Source organism: Cricetulus griseus, chromosome 8, assembly GCF_003668045.3.
Source record: "Cricetulus griseus strain 17A/GY chromosome 8, alternate assembly CriGri-PICRH-1.0, whole genome shotgun sequence".
Lineage (NCBI taxonomy): Eukaryota > Metazoa > Chordata > Mammalia > Rodentia > Cricetidae > Cricetulus > Cricetulus griseus.
Window position 1 is genome coordinate 46497037 of NC_048601.1, and position 20378 is coordinate 46517414.

Below are 20378 nucleotides of genomic sequence, written 5' to 3' on the forward strand. Positions count from 1 at the left end.
TTGTTTGGTTGGTTGTTTGGTTGTTTGGTTGGTTAGTTGGTTGTTTGTTTGGTTGGTTGGTTGGTTGGTTGGTTGGTTGGTTGGTTTTTCAAGACAAAATTTCTCTGTGTAACAGCTCTGGCTGTCCTGGAACTTGCTTTGTAGATCAGCTGGCCTCAAGCTTAGAGATCTTCCTGCCTCTGCCTCCCAAGTGCTAATTTAAGATTTGAATCTAGGAAATAGTTCCAAGCAACTTTGCAAGCAGTCTCTCCAGCTTGTTTTAATGACTGCATTTTATTTCTCTGTATAGACTTAAATCATTAATTTAACAATACCCTATAAATATTTGGGTTATTTCCAGACTTTGGGCTATCAAAATTAGTTATTTTTATATATAGGTCATTTTTCAAATGTTCAAGTGCCTCTTGACAAGCTCCTATAGTTAGAAATGCTAGTTCAGAAGTACAGGTTAAATAGGTTTGACAGAAATTGCTGAGGTGGCCTTACAGCTTGGGGTATCCCTGCTTGGTATGTAAGCATGTCTGTTTCCATACAGCTTTACCAGCTCTGTGTGTTGCTGCTTTCCATGACATCCTTTGCCTTTGCTTCTTCTCACAGGGGTCAAGAGAACTGGCTGCAGCTGGACCACAGAGTTTTGGAGCATGATTTGCCTAAGAAGCCTGGCCCAGCTATTCTGCACTTTGCTGTCAGGTATGTGTGTGTGTGTACATTCAACATTCACCTCCTTTTCGTTTATTTTTATTTTTCAACATTTCTAGTCATTACAGATAGTGAATAAAAAGAGAACATTCAGCATTCACCTCCTTTTTGTTTATTTTTATTTTTCAACATTTCTAGTCATCACAGCTAGTGAATAAAAAGAGAAAAGACCCCATGAGAACACGACCATGTGAAAGAAATTGTCTACTGTCTTGGTCTCGGTTACCATAGCTACTGTGTAGAGTTGCTTTCATTGAAGATAAAGAAGGGAATCATTTTGCTTTATTCCTCAAAGATTCTTAGATTAAATGTAAGGCTGAAAAATCTGAGAGATGTATTTTAATGTTTAAGCCTCTTTTTCTTTTTTTTATTATTCAATAAACTGTTAGGATTCTTCGAATCTGAAATCTGGCAAACATTTGCTGTTACACTTTATGTTGAGATAATGTGTGCTAGCAATGTGGAAACAATTGAGTTTTATACAATTCCATGTCTTAGTTGAAATGGAAGATACAATGCAAAACAAATGCCCAGAGAAAGAATTCTAGAAGCTCAGAGATCCGAACTGTTTCATGCAGGGACAGACCAGGCAAGCCCATAGCCCATGTCGTATTCTGTGAGCTCTGTTTGGGCAAGTCCCTTAACAAGGGATGGATACATTTAATTAAATCAGGGGTTTCTCAGAGCTGGCCCAGGAAAACATTTTAGCCTTAACTACTACCAATGTAAGAGAAGAAAAATGTTTGAAGACTAACCTTCTTGTCCTCTCCATAGCTTAAGATACGAAACATTACCAATGGATCCCAAAGTTCCTTCTATGGTAGCTGTTGTTCTTTTGTTTAAGCTGCAGCTGCTAATAAGGAAAGGAACAACGAATAATCAACCCACGTGGAGTTTATTTATCAGAGAAGGGGGAAAGGGGATGGGCAGTCAGCCAACCCTAGGGAAGCCGAGAGAAAAAGGGAAGAGGGGTGTGGGGCAGGACCTTTTAAAGGGAAGATTGCATATGCGCAGTAGGGCAAAGGTCGAAAGGCATGGCGGGTGAGTGAGTACCCGCTTGTTAGGGGGCGGGGTTAGGGTCATCCAGGTGTTTTGTTCTTACAATCCCGGCTGTTGTTTATTATAAAAGTTAGAGAATTGGGCGTGGCAGGTTAGGGAAGTAGGGGCGAAGATGTCTTAAGGCTGCTTCCTGCTGGCCTGGGGCGTTGATCGTCTTTGGGGGGTTGGGGGTGCTGCCACGTCCTGGAGTTGATTGTTGTTTCATTGTAGTCCGGGCCACTCTGGTGCCTTTTAGTCCTGGCAAGATGTTTGTAGAATAGAGGACAAGGTTAAGTTTAGAAAAAATTTTTTCTTAGGTCCTGTCATTTGACGGGAAGATTGTAAGATGAGGGAGGGGTTCCCGAGGAGTCCCAAGATGAGGGAAGGGAAATTGGGACTGGGGAAGGGTTGGATATTACCTGGAGTGAATCTGACCTGTTTGGATCTGATTCGGCTCCCTAGAACTTATAAGAGTCCTTAAAGTTTGGGAAAACAAAGATTAGACATATTAAATCATATCTAGGTGGTATGAAATCTTTCTGGTTACCTTTAACCAGAAGGCACAAATACTTGGTGATCCTTGTATCTTTAGATCCATGGTTTTTAGGCTGGCATTCCTGTAACAACAGCTAAGTAAATTATTGTGAGATACTTTGGAAATTAATGAGCAGAGTGTAATTAGAAGCAGGAAAGTTTAAATCAGCCTTGTAAAACTTGAGCCTTATTCTTCTGAAATAGGAGGTAAAGTGGATGATTTCAGTGTCCTCTGAAACCTAAGGGAACAGGGTCCTGTTGTAGAAACTGTGTATGAAGGGCGAGTCTCAGGTGGAGAAGTAAAGGGCTTGAGGTGGGATAAGTGAATCCAGTGGGGAAGGCCCTCAAGCTTAGCTGCTGTTGGAGTGACAAGAATTACTTTGAAAGGGCCCTTCCACTTAGGAGACAGGGGGGAGGGGCTCTGGTCTGGGGGAGAAAGAAGTACTTGATCCCCTATGTTAATTGGAGAGGTACAGGGGGTGGCACATGGCCGAGGTAGAGAGTGGTCAGCAAATTCCCAAAGGAGGGAACGGAGATGATGAAGTAAAGGTGTGAGCAAGCGGTCAGGGAGAGGCGAGGGTTTAGGTGAGAGGCCAGGTGTTAGAGCCGGCCGCCCGTACATGAGTTCAAAGGGTGAGATGAAAAGTGGTTGTTTAGGGAGAGCCCTAAGCCTGAAAAGGGCCAGAGGCAGAAGCTTTACCCAGTCAAGGTGAAGTTCCTGTGACATTTTAACCAGAACAGTCTTTAAAGAACGGTTAGTTCTCTCCACCTTCCCTGAGGACTGGGGGTGGTACGGAATATGAAAATGCCAAGGAATATTGAGAGCTTTAGACAGGGTTTGAGAGATCTGAGAGGTAAACTCAGGACCATTGTCTGACTGAAGAGAGGCTGGAATCCCAAACCGGGGGATAATTTCCCTGAGAAGGATGTTAGAGACAGTCTGAGCTTTCTTGTTAGTAGTGGGAAACGCTTCTACCCATCCTGAGAAAGTATCCACTAGTACCAGGAGGTATTTAACTCGCCTGACTGTGGGCATGTGGGTGAAGTCAAGTTGCCAGTCAGTCCCTGGGAGAGAGCCCCTAGCCTGGTGGGTGGGAAAAGGGGAGTTACGATACTTGGAATTAGGGTTTGACATCTGACAGGTTTTACAGGAGGCAGTGATAGTTTTTAAGAAATTTAAGTCCTCAGAAGTAGGTTTGAGGTGAGCCTTGACAAACAGAGAAAGAGCCTTACTGTTAGGGTGGAAAAGCTGGTGTAAGTAGGACAGAATTTGTCTCATGTTAGGAGGTGGCTGTGAGGATGTGGGTTGTAGTGTATGAACTCCCTGTGGTGGGTGAGGTAGATCTGGGCCTCGGAGGGCTGCAGCCCTAGCTGCTCTATCAGCCCGATTATTGCCCCTAGAGATAACGGAGCTGTCAGTCTGGTGTGACCGACAGTGAATAATTCCTATAGCTTTGGGGAGGTGAGAGGCCCTTAGCATAGCCATAATATAATCTGAGTTAGTTATGGATCCTCCTCTTGTAGTAAGTAGCCCACGTTCCTTCCAAATAGCTGCGTGGGACAGGAGGATATGAAAAGCATATTTAGAGTCTGTGTAAACATTTAGAGAATGTCCCTGTGCCAATTGAAAGGCACGGGTGAGGGCTATTAATTCAGCCTGTTGGTTAGTAGTGTGGGCAGGAAGTGCCCGTGCTTCTACCACCCTGGTGTCTGACACTATGCCATAGCCCGCTTTACGGGTCCCCTCATGTAAAAAGGAGCTGCCATCTGTGTACCAGGTATAGGTGGCCTGAGGTAGTGTGCCTTCCTGTATGTGTGAAGGGTGGGGCAATAGTTCCTCTAAGGTTTCAATGCAGGAATGAGTTGGAGAATAGTTAGCATTAGGTTGAGGTAGAAGATTTGAGATATTAAGGGGTGGGCAAGATTGGAAAGTAAGTGTGGCATCTTCTATTAATGCCACCTGGAGGGAAAGAACTCGGGAAGGAGGTAGAGTTTGTAAGCCTCTGTAGGTTAGGAGAAGGGACAGGTTGTGATGAGAGAAGACAGTGATGGGTGACCCAAAGGTTAGTTTCTTTGACTCACGGATAAGAAGCTCAGCAGCTGCTAAAGCACGTATGCAGGATGCCCATCCTTGGGTGGTTAGGTCTAGCTTCTTCGACAGATAAGCTACAGGTGCAAAGGAAGGTCCTAGCTGGTGACCTAGAACTCCAAGGGCAAATCCTTCTTTTTCTGTTACATAGAGGGAGAAAGGACGAGTTAAATCTGGTAGGTGAAGAGCAGGGGCTTTTAGGAGAGCCTGTTTAAGTCTCTGAAAGGGCTTAGTAACAGGGTTAAGGAGGGGTTCATGGGGAGGTCCGAGAGCTGCCTCATAAAGGGGGCGGGCAAGGAGGGAGTAAGAGGGGATCCAGGTACGTAAGAAGCCAGCTATTCCCAGAAATGATAAAATCTCCTCTTTAGTAGAAGGAACTGCAAGAGACCCGATTAAGTTTTTTCTGTCTACAGTAATAGCTTTGTGGGTTGGGGTAATGGTTAGTCCCAAATAGGTAACCTGAGTGGTAGACAATTGAACCTTAGAAGGTGAGACTCTGTAACCCCTGCTAGACAGGAAATTTAGGAGGGTGGAAGTGTCAGTCCGGCTAACTTCCAAGGAGGGGCTACAAAGTAAAATATCATCTACATACTGTATGAACTTGGATTTAGGGAAAGACAGAGAGAGCAGGTCAGAAGCCAGGGCCTGACCAAAAAGGTGTGGGCTGTCCCGGAAACCCTGAGGTAGGACAGTCCAGGTGAGCTGAGTGGAGACATGAGTATCTGGATCAGTCCAGGTGAAAGCAAAGATATTTTGAGACCGGGTGTGGAGGGGTATAGAGAAAAAGGCATCCTTAAGGTCTAAAACTGAGAAGTGAGATGTCCCCGGGGGGATAGTAGAGAGGAGTGTATAAGGGTTAGGAACCACAGGATGCAGGGGCACAACCGCAGAGTTAATTAGCCGGAGGTCCTGAACCAGACGAAAAGTCCCATTAGGTTTTTTTACTGCCAGTATAGGGGTGTTAAAGGGGGAGGAGGTAGGACGAAGCAGCTTTTTCCTTAGGAGGTCAGAGATAATAGGTTTAAGTCCCTTAAGGCTTTGGAGTGGGAGTGGGTACTGAACTTGAGCAACGTACTTAGAGGGATCCTGTAACTGAATGACAATGGGGGGATGGTGTCTAGCCACAGAAGGGTTCTGGGTGTCCCAGACCTTGGGGTCTACCTGAGAGGCTGGTAAAGGAAATGACGTATTGGACCCCGTAGGTTGAGTAGCTAGAAGGAGGAGGAGGGGAGCAGCAGGCGAGTCTGGAGTTAGGCGAATGTGGGGAGCAAAGGAAATAGACACTCCCACTTTAGCTAGGAGGTCCCTCCCTAGTAAAGGTACCGGACAAGTCGGTATAACCAAAAACGAATGAGTAAGGGGAATCCCCCTAAAAATACAGCTAAGCGGTGGAGTCTGCTGAGGTAAGTAAGGCTGTCCTCCTACCCCGACAATAGGAAGACGAGAAGGAGAGGTAGGTCCCCAAAACTCCTTTAGGACTGAGTATGTGGCACCGGTGTCCAAAAGGAAAGAGATAGACCGCCCTGATACTTTAATGTCCACCCGGGGCTCCCTTTCAGAGATGATGGTGGTCGGGTCAAGGGAGCCAGGGTCCCGTCATTCATAGTCCTCATCTATAGCCAGAGCTAAGAGATCGACTGGAAGGCCGCCTGTGTTTGATGTCCTCTTGTCACCTGGGACACGGGGACAGTCCACTGACCAATGGCCTACTTCCTGGCATCTAGGACATGGCTTTCGTGGTGCGCGGGGGTTCGGGCAACCCCGGGCCCAGTGCCCTTTTTGACCACACTTGAAGCATGGACGCTGCGGTACTCTGGCCCCGGAGGGCAAGGGATCCCGGGCGGATGCTGAGGCCGGTCGGACAGCTTCAGCTAGCATCTGGTATCTGTTCTTAAGGGTCTGGCCATCTCTCCCATGGTACACCTTAAACGCCACTCTAAGGGCCTCATCCTGTGGAGTTAGGGGTCCTTTCTCCAAATTTTTAAGTTTAGCCCTAATGTCGGGGCAACTCTGAGCAAAAAAGTATGTCATGAGAAGTTGTCTTCCCTCTAGCGTCTCAGGGTCTAAGTTAGTATACTGTAAAAAGGCCTGTTTAAGACGCTGTAGGAATTGGGAAGGATTTTCTGATTTGTCCTGAACTATATCTAGGAGTTTATCATAATTTATGGGCTTTAGGGCAGCCTTACGGAGACCAGACATTAAACAGGTTACGAATTGGTCTCTAGCCAGGATACCACCCGGGGTGTTATAATCCCAGTGGGGTTCCTTCTCCGGAACAGCATCATTCCCAGTAGGGTGAGTTGGCTGAGTCTGATGTATCTCATCTGCACATGCCCTTGCATAATTCCAAACTCGCTCGCGCTCCTCATGTAGTAAGTTATTACTTAAAATCATGAAGACATCATGAAAAGTAAGGCTATAAGACTGTGCAATATACTGAAATTCCTTTATAAAGGCAGTGGGGTTAGAAGTATAAGATCCTAATCTGTGCTGAATCTGAGAGAGCTCTGATAGTGGGAAGGGAACGTGAACTCTAACCACGCCGTCCACACCAGCTACCTCACGCAAGGGGAGGATGGTGGCCGGATCAGCTTTAGTAGCCCTGGATCCGGTCCTAGAACGGGTAATAGGTGGGGTGAAGGTAGGAGCCAAGAGTGGTTGTTTAGAAGTAGCTGAGTCAGAGGAAGCCGGAGCGGGGACGGTTGAAACAGAAGAGAGGGAAGGTTCAAGGATCTTAGTAGAAGCTTTAGAAGGCGCAGCTGAAGGGTGAAGGCGAACCGGTGGAGGTTCATCAGCTGGATCCAAGTCTATAAGATTTAATTCAGGCTTAGATTCCATAGCCAGAAGAATTGGGGATGAGGAGGGAGAGAGAGAGTGTTTAGCAGATAGATAGAAAAAAGCCTGTACATAAGGTAACTCCTTCCATTTTCCGGTTTGCTGACAGAAGTTAGATAAGTCCCGTAAAACCTCGGGGTCTAATGTCCCGTTTGGGGGCCAGTGAGACTGGTTTTCTAAGGAATACCTAGGCCATTTTTTAGTACTGAGATATGTGAGTCTAGATGCCTTAATTAACGGCATTAGGTTGAAGGGTTTTAAGTTTTCTAAAAGACATCCCAGCGGTGTGGATGGGCTTATTTCCTTAGTTGGCTTATTCCCCATGGGTGAAAAAGTTAAAAACCGGTAAAAGCCCCTCTCCGGATGCTCGTCAGCCCGGGGGGGTACCGAGGGGCCTTAGCCCGATAGACCCTGGGTCTGAACAGGGACTCAGCTGTCCCGAAGAAGAAAAAGAAAACAGAAAATCCCACAGTCCCGCAGCGCAGCGACTAACCGCCAAGGGAGCAAGTAGCTACTGATGGGACCACCCTTAGGAAGTAAGCCAAGAGAGATTGTCGGCGAAGGGGGTCGACCGTAACCGTGAAGGTCGTGGCCGGGTGCTCCCCCGCCTCCAAGAACACCAGAAGGGTGCCGGACGATCAACGGTCAGTCCCTCGGGTTCAGGGAGACGTTTACGCTGACTGAAAGGGGTAGCCTTACCGAATTGGGTCCGGTGTTGTATGTAGAATCCAGCAAACCGGTGATCTGGAATGTGGGTTGTTTATTCGCGTGATAAGGATGTCCTTGGCCCAACACGTACCCGCCAGCGGGACGTGGAGGGGGGTACCAAGGGCAGAGCCTTCCCACGTCCAGGGCGCCAAATGTTGTTCTTTTGTTTAAGCTGCAGCTGCTAATAAGGAAAGGAACAACGAATAATCAACCCACGTGGAGTTTATTTATCAGAGAAGGGGGAAAGGGGATGGGCAGTCAGCCAACCCTAGGGAAGCCGAGAGAAAAAGGGAAGAGGGGTGTGGGGCAGGACCTTTTAAAGGGAAGATTGCATATGCGCAGTAGGGCAAAGGTCGAAAGGCATGGCGGGTGAGTGAGTACCCGCTTGTTAGGGGGCGGGGTTAGGGTCATCCAGTTGTTTTGTTCTTACAGTAGCCCTGCCCCTGCCTGAAATCTAATGAACAGCTTCACAAACAAATTTGTATTGGTAGATTTTTCAAAATCGAACCTATTTTCATAAAGCTGATTCAAATGCTTCAGCCAGGAAAGGCACTCGCTGCCAAGTTTGATACCTGGAACCGCCCGGGAGGAAGAAGAAAACCAACTTCAACAGTTGTCCTCTGACATCCACATGCTTGCACGAACACACAAAATAAATAAGTGTAAAAATAATTTTAAGCTAATTCAACCAGAAGAATAGTCTAAGATCAAGTTTAATTTTAATGAGGAAGACACATCTCATTTTATACTATGACGCTGAGAACCCCACCCTGTAACATAGATATTAAAAAACCCAGAGATAGGTATTGGGGGGTGGGTTCAAGCTGAAGATCAGAAAAAGAAAAACAGCCAATCACTAGCTCTTACCTCTACCTCAGACTGAAAGGGTGATCCTAGCTCCACAAATCCTCAGCGTGACTGGAGACTAATTGCCCTCCTGTCCTCATGGTGGCTGGAGACTAACTGCCAGCTCTGAGACCCTGCTCCTGTCTTATACACCTCTCTAGTGCTGAGTTTAAAGGCATGCGATCTGTTACTCTTTTAGACTGATTCACTCTCATGGAGCCCTGGGTAGCCTTGAACACACAGAGATCCATCTGCCTCTGTCTCCTGAGTCCTGGGTTTAAAGGTGTGTACTGCCACTGCCCTGCCTATATGGCTAACTAGTGTGGCTGTCTTTGCATTCTGATCTTCAAGCAAGCTTTATTAGATCTTAAACAATATATCACCACACCACACCACACCACCCCACACCACCCCTCCTCTACCCTCTTATTTCCCTTCCTTCTCCATTCTTTTTCTCACCCTATTCCTGCTTCTCCTCCTCCTCCCTTTTTCCCTCTTCCTGCTCCTTCCTATAATGTTGAGGCAAAGTAAGTTATGAAATTTTACAAGCACTATTATTTCTTTACTGTATCTGTTCATGAAATTCAGAAGCACAAGAATACTGTGTCTTGCCACTTTTTAAAACTGTGATTCTTCTATGAATTAACTACTGAGAGCAGTTGAGACTTAGCTTGCATGTGGTGTGTTCACAGCCCGGGATGGGAGAGGGGATTCTTGTTCTTGTTGGTGTTCATTTTCTGGGGGTTGGAGAGATGGCTCAGTAGTTAAGAGCCTCCTCCATGGGCATCAGACAGAGATACGTGTGTAGGCAAAACACATAAACTTAAATTTTTGATTCTGAGATCTGCATTGCATTCTTTTTCTTGCCTTTAGCCCTATTTTTTTTTTTTTGGTTGATTTTAATGGTGCTGGGGATTGAATCCAGAATCTTGCCCAAGCTAGGTCTATGTTCCATCACTGAGCTGAGCCCCTAACCCCTCAGAACGTTTATTAATGCCCAAAAAGGAGGGTACATAGAGGTAACTTGGAGAAGTGTAAATCATAGCATGGAGAAGCACTCAAGTGCCATCAAGAAAACCTGGACTTTTACTGAAACACAGTGATGAAAGCTTGTGCACCCAGAACAGAGGAAAAGGAGGAATGGCCAAAAGCAAAGAGAATGCTGCCTGCTAGTGGTTTAGCAGGAGTCAGAATATCGAAGGGAAAGTGGCTCGGGGCAAATGATGTACCTATCCATCCTGAATGAAGTTGTCACTGTGAACATTTCAAACTCAGACAACACAGAATGAGAAGTTCCTCACCAGTCACCAGTCACCAGCCTCAATTCCACCTCCCCTTTCAGTTTCCCATCGTAGGGGAAAACTGGGTGGGTTGTTTCGTGGCTTACAGTTTGTATCTTGCTAAGGATAGAAAGTTCTGTTTCTTTGCCCTTACTTATGTCAGCTGTCCTGCCTCCTGTAAACACGTGTGCTGCTCCTGGCTATGTTCAAGTCTGGACACCATCGGCATCTTCCCTTCCACATTAATCTTTGGGTGCAGATGCCATCTTTCTGCTGTGTCACAGCTCAGCAAAGGCATTGTGTCTTTGGAGAATCTTAACAAGTGTTATTTATTTAGTGACCACATTTGTGTGCCTGTTCTTTGACAGCTGCTGTGGTCTAGCGAGTGTCTGGAAATTCCAGAGCACTAGCCCTGCCTCCCCTTCCTGGCCATCTTTCACAAGGCCATGCTATCTTTTCCAGCAGGTTCCTGGGATTCCACAGCAGTTGCTGGCTTGTTCCTGGGGCTTCAGCCCCTACTTAGCACGTTATCTCAAATGTCCTGTAACCACTTGGTGTTAACTTTCTCCTCTCTGCTAATGTATTTGAAACCCTTATCAAGGCTTTAATGATTCATGTAATTCATCCTTCCAACAAGACAGTGATATCATCATAGCCTTTATTATTCCAATTAAGCAGTTGTTGTTTCTCTGGTTAAAGAAATGGTAACACAGGATAGAACTCTCTGAATCCTGAATGGACTTCACTGAAGTCACAGAGTGGAGGATCCTAGTTCAGTGACAGCTAGTGAATGACCTTTATCACACTCACCTGTTCGTCTGAGGGTCTCACACCTCCAATTAGAGAACATAGAATTGCTGGTGACATTTCTGTCTGAGGGAAGAACCCAGAACAGGTTACCTGTGTTGGCTAGAGAATGCAACCAGGTAAGTCAAACTAGAATTAAAAAATATATATATAAAATTATAAAAAGCCTAGGTATGATGATGCTCACTTGTAATCCCAGCTCCAAAGAGGCCAAAACAGGTGGGTCCCTGGGGTTTGCTGGCTAGCCTGCTTAGTGAGCCCCAGGTAGTAAGAGACTCTGTCTGGGCACTAGGTGGGGGATGGGGATGGGAGATATCACACACACACACACACACACACACACACACACACACACACACACACACAGGAGACTCACAGTCACACAAATGCAACCAAAGGTATTCCAAAGGCATTATTTGGTTGTTTTGATCTTTGAACACTATAAAGGTACCACAGGTAATGTGCTGTAGTACATATAGGGACCCCTCATGCATGGATACTAGGTGATGTGCTCAGCACAGGGCCCCTCATGTGTGGATACCAGGTGGTGTGCTGGGGTACAGAGTACAGGGGCCCTTCATGCATGGACATACATCAGTAACATACTGGGATACAGAACATAGGGCCCCTCGTGCATGGGCATCAGGTCATGTTCTAGTGTACAGAGTACCGAGGCCCTTCATGCGTTACCATCTAGATGATGAGTTAACACACAGTCAGAAAGGATCCCCTCCAGTGGTCACACATTGGCCAGGATGCATAGCACTGTTATTCTTAATGCAAACAATTGGAAATACCCAAATGCTGACACTAGAGAGAGGGGGATCAAGTTCTGGCATCTCACAGCAAGCTGTATGAAGGAGAGCATCTACTATGTTTCAGTTCCTCCAGAGGAAGAACTGGGGCCCAGTGTCGTCATATTGGGAAAATTGTCAAATGATGCACCAGCTCTCCCCTTTAGAACCAAAGCCTCCACCTCAACCCCAGTCCTGGCCCCGGTTCTGATAGAGTGCTGTGGAAGAGGTTCTGTTGCTGAGTCCCACTCTGGGTTCTCCCCCTGTGAATCCAAACTTCATTAAGTCGCTGTTCTCAGAGATGTCCTCATCTACCTTGGTCCCCCAGGCACCTTAGCGATGAGGCAAGTTGTGTCTGACCAAATAGAGAATCATCGTGTATTTATGATGGATGCTAATATATCCTTGAGATAGACTTGGGATTTCTGTTAAGTTGGTACATTTCAGAAATGTTTAAGGGTCTGGAGAACCATCTGGAAGGAACTACGCTGAGCCTCAAAGGAACATTTCCTCTTTCCTTCTTTTTCTTCATTATTGATTGTGTCTGCTCAGGAGAGATAACCAACCACACATGAGGAAGTATCTCTGGCATCTTCACCTGAAAGTGGACAGCCATTCCTTAGTCCTATCACTGTGCCCATTCCTCTGGAGGTTACTGAGCCATGTGCTGGTGCTGGCATTGCAATGATAAATGATAGTGATAGAGCCCTGCTCTCACAGCCCTTGGGAAGACATTGACACTAAAGAAGTGGATGTGGAGGGTACCTTATGGAAGACATTCTGGGAAAAGAAAATGCCTTCAGGATGGAGAACAGGAAGTGTTAGTGAAGCCAGGGCTGCTGTGTTAATCAGAATAGTCCAAGACATCTTACCACAGAAGCTGTTATCAGCAAAGACCTGGAGATGAGGCAAGGAGGTATCAGATCTCTGTGGGAGGGAGGTTCATACCAGGCCAAGAGACTAGTTAGTAAGCAGGCTGGGCAGTGGGAGGATGCCTGGAAGGGAGCTGTGTGTCTGGAGAGAACCTAAAGAAGAGAGTGGGATAGACTTGGAGTCTTGCAGCTTGGAGTCAGTGGCAAAGCCCTGGGCTTGTGGGGCTTAAGAGAGTAAGCAGACAGTCTCTATAACAGACTCATTGGGGCTTCGGTGTTGAGTGGAATGGTACGGGGGTGGCTGGGAGGATCTGAGGTAGGCAGGAGTTGCAACAATCCAAGAAATAAGTGAAATATGGGGGAGACTATACTGGAACCCATGTTCCATGTTCCAGTGACTTGGTGATGACAATGGACACCTTCAACAAGGTCTTGTGAGAATACAAGAGAAAGCAGAAGATGTAAGCTGACTTTACAAAACGTTATGCAAATATGAAAAAGTGTCCTTTTTTAGTTTTAGAGTTTATGCAAAAAAAAAAAGAAAGAAAGAAAAGAAAAGAAAAGAAAAGAAACACGGTATGCTTTCTCTGAGATGTTTCCTCTTTCCTATAATATAACAAACCCTGTAGTAGGCAACGGACTAAATGTTGAGCATGGGTTGTCACATTTAGTCCTGAGCTGGGCAAGGCCGGCCTACCAATGGGAAAGTAGATTAATCTCTGCCTTGTCCCCTGATGCAGGGAGCAGCTCTGACACAGGATACTTCCCCATAGAGAGATAGGAAAAGAATCATGAAAAGCACACAGAGTTTTCCTTATGAATTCAGCATTAAACATCTGCACCTCCCATTTACAAAACCTCCAAGATATACATGAAATGTTCACATAAGGGCCATCAAGATTGCTCAGTGGGTAAAGGTGCCTGCTGCCAAGGCCTAGTACAACCTCAAGGATCCAGGCGATCAGAGGAGAGCATGGGCATTCACAAATTATCCTCCGCCATGTGTGTGCATGTACACACACAATAAATAAATAGGTTCTTGATATTTTGAAATAAAATTTGAAAAAATATGTACATGACCCATTTGTGAATGGGCCACTATTATTTATGAATGTGAATGAAAACTCCCTCGACTTCTGGGGATTTCTCCTCCCAGATGGGGGTTGCTATCTTACAGCTGTAAATTGTCTTTGGCAAACATATGCCTTTTTGGTAATGCAGCCCAGATGTGAACATTTGAAAAGCTGATAGTGAGTGAGCTATTACAAGCTTGATTTAAACAGGAGTTCAGGGACTTGCCTGACCTCGCTGGAAAAGCTCCTAACCCCTCAGAGGAGGGAGCAGGGCTGGCACAGGCTGGTACCACCCTGTTCCACCCACTAGGACCTCAATACCTTTCAGGAGCCTTACCCCATGAATAGCTCTTAGGTTCGCCATTCCTTTATGTGTGTGAGGGGATCTTTTTCTTCTCCCTTCTTTTCCTCCTCATACTTGCTCTGTCCCAGACTGCTCTCATCCTCCCTGTGGCACCCTAAAGCATTATTGGGGACATTCAGGACTGAGCACTCTTCAGCTTGGAGGAGAATTCTGTTAGGAAATAAGGAAAACTATTGCAATTTTGTCTGAGTTATTGGGAACAAGGAGCCTTTGAAAAGCCTCCTGCATACTGTGTGCTTTGCCATCATCTTCTGGCCTGTGTTTGGAAGTTAGGCCTCTGGAATGAGATAAGCAAGGACCAGTTATGCTAGCACACATCCTCTAACGCCAGCACTCTGGAGGCCAAAGAAAGAGGATATTGAGTTCAAGGCCAGCCTAGGCCACATAGCAAGACCTTGTCTCAAAAATAGAGAAGAACAAGGAATGAGTTCTACTTTTTGGAACATCCTGACTACAACAGTGGCCTTCATTACTCTGTTAAATATTTTTAAAAAGAGCAAAACTTTATTTCTATATTTGTTATTTCTATACTGCAGTGAAGAGAGATTTGTTGTTGTGGAAAGATGCTTCAAGCAAGTTCTAGGTGGGGGGGGGCACAAAATAGAATATGCAACATGGAAGTACTATTGTAAAATATTTGAACAGATTGAAAAAGAACCTCAGGGGCTGGAGAGATGGCTCATCCGTTCAGAGCACTGGCTGCTCTTTCAGACAACCCCAGTTCAGGCCTCAACACCCACTTGTCTGACAACTGTCTGAAACTCCAGTTCCAGGGTACCTTGCATCCTCACACAGACATATATGCAGACAAAACACCAAGGCACATGAAATTAAAATAAATAAATCATTTAAAGGGGAGTTTCAGATGTTAGCAGGGGTTACATTTCAGAGTAGAATAACAATGGTGTTGCATTGTTGACATCTCTTTAAGTTCTTCCTGCAATGGACAATAGTAATTATGTGGCCAAATCTTATTCATAAATTCAAATGCACAGAGTAATAAAAAGAAGCTCTCCTGTGCCTGTGACAAGATGGCATGAAATGTCTCACAGGCATTGAGGAGGAGGTGAATGACAGTGACAAGGCAACAGGAAAAGCCACCTTTTAAAAGAGAAATGTAATTTAAAAGTCCAAAGGAGTAACAGACTCCTCCCTCCCGGGACAAGAGAGGGTGGACGGGAATGGGAGTCTTTCTTTGGCCCGAATCCCTTCTAGATTTGGAACATCCCAGAACCGGAAAGTAGCTGTGAGTCATTTAATGCCACCCATGGCACTGTCAGTGGTCAGACCAATTCTGAACTTCCAGGCAGTGTGTGTTGGTTTCCATTTGTGAAGTTAACACTATCCTAATTCAAGTTCAAGAAAGACACAGAATCTCAATTCACTCCCAGTCGAGATTCAAGTTTCTTACAGATTTACATTTCTGCTACTTGATCAAATCGGGGGCTGATTCTGCCTACTGTCAACAGTTTAAAAAAAAAAAAAAGGTCACAAATGAATACCTGTGCGCTCTCTCTCTCTCTCTTTCTTCCTCTTTCCCCCCTCCCATCTCTCTCTCTCTCTCTCTCTCTCTCTCTCTCTCTCTCTCTCTCTCTCTCTCTCTGTGTGTGTGTGTGTGTGTGTTTGTGTGTATCTCAGGCCAGTAAAGAAAGAAGCCTTAGGGTGCCATAAAAGAAAAGAACTAGTATTGTGAAGGGTAAGAGAAACTATAGAACAAAAAGTTAAAATGTTAGGGCCAGTGACATGGCTGAGCAAGCAAAGGCACTTGCCCTAAACACCTGGTGACCTGAGTTTAACCCCCAGAACCCAAGTAAAAGTGGAAGGAGAGAACCAAGTCTACAGACTTGTCCCCTGACAACCACATGCACCTGTGGTAGCCTGCTCACCCTCCCCCCCCCCACACACACACACAAGAATAGAAAAGATAATAAACTTCTTGAGTTAAATGTGTGCTCTTTCATGCAGGGTTTCTCAAGAGCTGGTATTTGGAGCCAGATTGTCTTTGGCTGGCTGTAAAATGCTGAGGGGCATGCCTGGCTTCATCCACACCGCCACACCCGCCCCAAGCTCTGATCATCAAAACTCACCCTCCACATCTCTCAATCCCCCACCAGGAACAGCAGGCTTTCCCAGCATTCTCGTTCCTGTCCCAGCCTTTTCACTTCCCAGACATGCAGCTTTTGGTGCAGCTTACCAGTGAAAACAAAGCAGGTACTGCTAATCTAGCCTAAGGGTCTGTTAGAACACCACGTGTTAACAGTGATGGAGGCTTGCAATGCATGTTAGGTATTTGTATGTTTTAAACCACAGAGTCTGTCTCCTTGTGCTGAGTAGGTAAAACAGTCACTAGGTGATATATGGCCTTTCACTGTGGGAGATTTGAGACTGTCTGGCTTGGGTCTGACCCAGTCCCCTCTGCTTAGGGTGGAGAGTCTTAGCATTTATCTTCCTTAGTCACCATACCCAGCTGTCCTCTCCCCATCAAACATGCCTCCCCTGTGCCTCTTCCCAGACCCTTGCAAAACCTTAGCCTCTGTTTGCCCTCAGGAGGTTGAGGGCACCCTGCTTTAAAGAGAGGAACACTTAATAAACAGTCCCTAGGGATGCTCACCCTTGTCCCTAGCAGGTCACAGCAAGGTCCTCACACTCCTCACTCAAGGACACCAGTCCTTCTAGAGAGCTTGGAAAAGTCAGTTTCCTTTCAGGAAAAGAGCAAGAGGGCAGGCCCCTACAAGCTCAGCTGATGTCCTGTCTGGCTCCCCTAGCCTGTCTGGAAATGTAAGGAGGAAGAGGAAGAAGTACAGTTTGAGCCCTAAGCACATAGGAGAAGCAAAGAATGCTTCTCTTGGGAATTTTCCAAGACTGCTTCCCTCAGAGAGACGAAAGGGAACACACTGGACTCCCTTCCACACTATGACTGCGTAGCAGTTGAGAGAAAGCGATGCACTTGGACATCAAGATATGCATTTAAATTACCACTCAGCCTTCAGCTAGTGAAGGAGTTATGGCTGCACTGAAGGGTCATTAAAAGCAATGAGCAGGGATCGATCACCCTGTTCAGAATGTGGGTTAGAATCTGATGAGACTCTTCTGAGGCATGAGGCTACAGTGAGTTCTGTCTGTCTGTCTGTTTGTCTCTCTCTCTCTCTCTCTCTCTCTCTCTCTCTCTCTCTCTCTCTCTCTCTCTCTCTCTCTGTGTGTGTGTGTGTGTGTGTGTGTGTGTGTGTCTGTCTGTCTGTCTGTCTGTCTGTCTGTGGAGGGGTGTTCATATATGTAGGTGCCTGTGGGTAGATGGATACACCTGTATGTGCTTGTTAATGGAAGCTAGAAGACAGCAAGCACTCTGCTGAGTGGGCTATCTCCCCAGCCAGAAGTAAGTTCTTAACATTATCCACAGTGGTCTAGAGAAAACAGAGTGAGGCCTGTTGATCTGGCTCCACCTCTTGCCAGTCGTCAACTCAGTATTATTCAGAAAACCAAGTGATTGAGTGATTCTTGCCCACGTTAGGCCTTTAGAAGATTGTCACTCAAGCACAGCCAAGGCCTTAGTTCAGAGAGAGAATGTGCCCACTTGATGAGAACATAAGACATGGTTGACTGGGCAGCCTTTTGTTTAGCAGTATTTTCCCATCCTGTTTCACATGGAGAACCAGCCTTTAGACAGTAAGAGGTAACCAATTTAGAATCAGCCTAGGCTACATAGGAAGTTCAGAGGCAGCCTAAGCTACATGTTTTGAGCTCCTGGCATGCATTCTATACCATACAGCATATGTCAAACACTATGTTTGGCCCATGTCAGATGTCATGGAGGTCTGAAAGGGAAGAGAGACACTGAAAGACAGACAGACTGATGACCTGAACTCTGGAGACACACCTATTTAGGCTTTGAGATACAGGCAAGTATCCACCTGGCGCCACAGCATTGCTTTGACCACTATAGATAAATACCGTGACATAAAAATGGTGGCTACCCAAATGTCACTGACTATTCAAAGGAAAGCCCACCCAAACAAATCTGGTGTGTGTGTGTGTGTGTGTGTGTGTGTGTGTGTGTGTGTGTGTGTTCACACATTTGAATGTCAGAAGTCAACCTTAGAAGTCATTCCTCAGTTGATGTCCATCTTGGGTTTTGAGACAGAGTGACAATGGCCTAGAGGTCACTGAGTAGGCTCTCTGGCTAGCAAGCCCCGGGAATACACCTGTCTGAAATGAGTGCTACCACACCTGGCTTTTTTACGTGGGTGCCAGGGCTTGAACTCAGGTCCTCCTGCTTGCAGGGCAAGTACTTTACTTACTGAGCCATCTTTCCACTTGCTATTCTTTCCCATATGCCACCTTGCTATCTGACTGGCAGGCCACCTCCCTCCGACTACCGGCTGTCTTTCCATGGCATTGAGATGATGCTCTAGAATCCCTTATGAGTGATTAGGTAAACCATGAGGAAGTGCGAACATTTGGGGGCTGGCCAGGAAAAGTAAGGTCTAGAGCTCCCTGAGCAAATTTTCTTCCCAAGGAATCATCCTTTGTCATGTTTGTGGTTTGTCTCCAGAGAGACACCTATTCAAAGAGCCTGGGTTGGTTTGGAAGCTGAATGTTTAGCCTGACCATCAGATTCACAGAATCCTGGTGAAATTCCTCATAGTAAACTCACAGAAAAGAAACACTGTCTTTTGGGGAAAGGGATGAAGCAATCAGTGTTGCATTCATTAGTGAGTCTAGAGAGTCATCATTCCTGAAGACCATCTGTGTGTTTCATAAACCCCTTACCCCTGAAGATATCACAAGGATCTCCTTGGCAGGGTGGTGGATTCAGAGAGCTGGTAACTGGGTGCCTGGGCAGAAGCTCTAACCAAGGAAGAATGTGGGAGGCTTGTGAGAAATAGGACAGGGACTCGATTGCTGGATCTAGGATTCAGTCAGGGGCCTGGGCATCAGAGATGAGTCCAGAGTCTGGTATGGCGGTATCTGTTCACTTCTGGAAGAGCTACAGATCGATTTGGTGCTGGGCCACCAGCAATGTGGGTTCTTCAGTTCTCAATGCCTGGCACAAGAACTGTTCAGGTTGATATGTCCTGTGCCACTGTCACCTGCTGACCTCATGCATTCTTTAAGACTCAGCTCAAATGCCCCCTCTCCTGTGGCACTTAGGTGATAGATTTCATTTTGGCAGCACACTCCTCTTATTCATTAGTTGAGTTAATTGCATCCCTCTTGTAGGCTCCCATGACATTGTGTTCATAGTGTATTTCATTGATATGGTTACAATAGGAAAGGATTACATCACATTTGTTTGGAACATAAACTAGGAAGTCTATTCAACTCAGTTTGGGTCATGGCTCCACCACTTCCTAGCTCTGTGGCCAAGAGAAGAAGGCATTGCATCTCTGTTCTTCTGCCTTCTCATTTGCAGGATGGGTTCAGAATTTGCTTCCTATTGAATCTAGTTTTATTGCTGGGGGGGGTGGTGTCTGTAGAACGCTGTATATTGCTGATAGCACTTATTAGATTCCATGGTTGTCAGCAAATGAGTTCCAATTGCAGCTAGCACAGAAAGACAAATCATTGCAGGGAAATGAATCTAACAGCCTCAGAGAAGACAGAGTTTCGGTGGGACTCTGAACAGCAGGAGCCAGAGATCAGTGGCATGCATTAGGATGCTGCCAACGGGACAAATAAGATCTAGGTGCCTTTATCTGTAAGTCATTCTGCCAGTGTTAAATTTCACAACGAAAGGATGGCCTGGTCTAGCCTGGGTCACATGCCTATACATTGGAGTGTTCTCCCCTGTCCTCCCTTGCTCAGCCTCATTCATTCAGATCCAGCCAGCAGCCTTCTGGCTTTGCCTATGTGATTTCCCACTGCCAATCGATACAGTGTTATTGATTCAGACACAGAATTTAAGTCGAAAATGATGGAAACAGAGGGGAAATCTGAATGAGAATTGGATTTTAAATAGAGTGAAAGAGTTATTATGAACCTGTTAATGTGAAAATCCATTGCACTTACGGTTTTTGTACAATGCTATTCTGGGGGAGGTACTCACTGAAATAGTTCAGAGTGGCCATATCCAAGCATAATAATAATAAGCACGCTGCATTGTGGCTATATATGCTGCCTTTCCTCTATGGCATATGGTCTTTGAAGGAATGCCTATTCATCTTCAGTGTCTTTGTATGAGAATGTTGTGATAGAGTTGAACACCCTTTGAGCCAAACTCAGTCGTTGATTCTATAGACAGATCTGAACATTTGTATTTGGCATTTACTTTCTCTAATTCTCTTCAGCCTAAAAATGGAGATAAAACAATATGGAGAATCCTTGCACAGTGTCTGGCTCATAGAGGGCCCTAGATAAATGGTTACTATTGTCATTACCAATACTATCATTATTGTTCCTAATTCCTCTATCATCTTTCTCAATGTCTGGTGTCAATCAGGTA

At 45.8% G+C, this 20378-nt stretch overlaps 1 protein-coding gene and 1 long non-coding RNA gene across 2 annotated transcripts in view; one reads left to right on the forward strand and one right to left on the reverse strand.

Moving 5' to 3' along the window:
• Positions 1-20378, forward strand: part of Frmd4b (FERM domain containing 4B) — a 197930-nt gene that overhangs the window by 68377 nt on the left and 109175 nt on the right. Inside the window, exon 4 of the mRNA XM_027428944.2 lies at positions 598-690. Coding sequence (XP_027284745.1) covers positions 598-690 — 93 coding nt within the window. The remainder of the gene's footprint in view (positions 1-597; positions 691-20378) is intronic.
• On the reverse strand, positions 1845-8128 carry LOC113837025. Its single transcript, XR_003487583.2, has 3 exons — positions 7895-8128; positions 2157-2213; positions 1845-1995 (listed from the first exon to the last, which is right to left on the reverse strand). It is a non-coding gene; the product is annotated as an uncharacterized LOC113837025 (long non-coding RNA).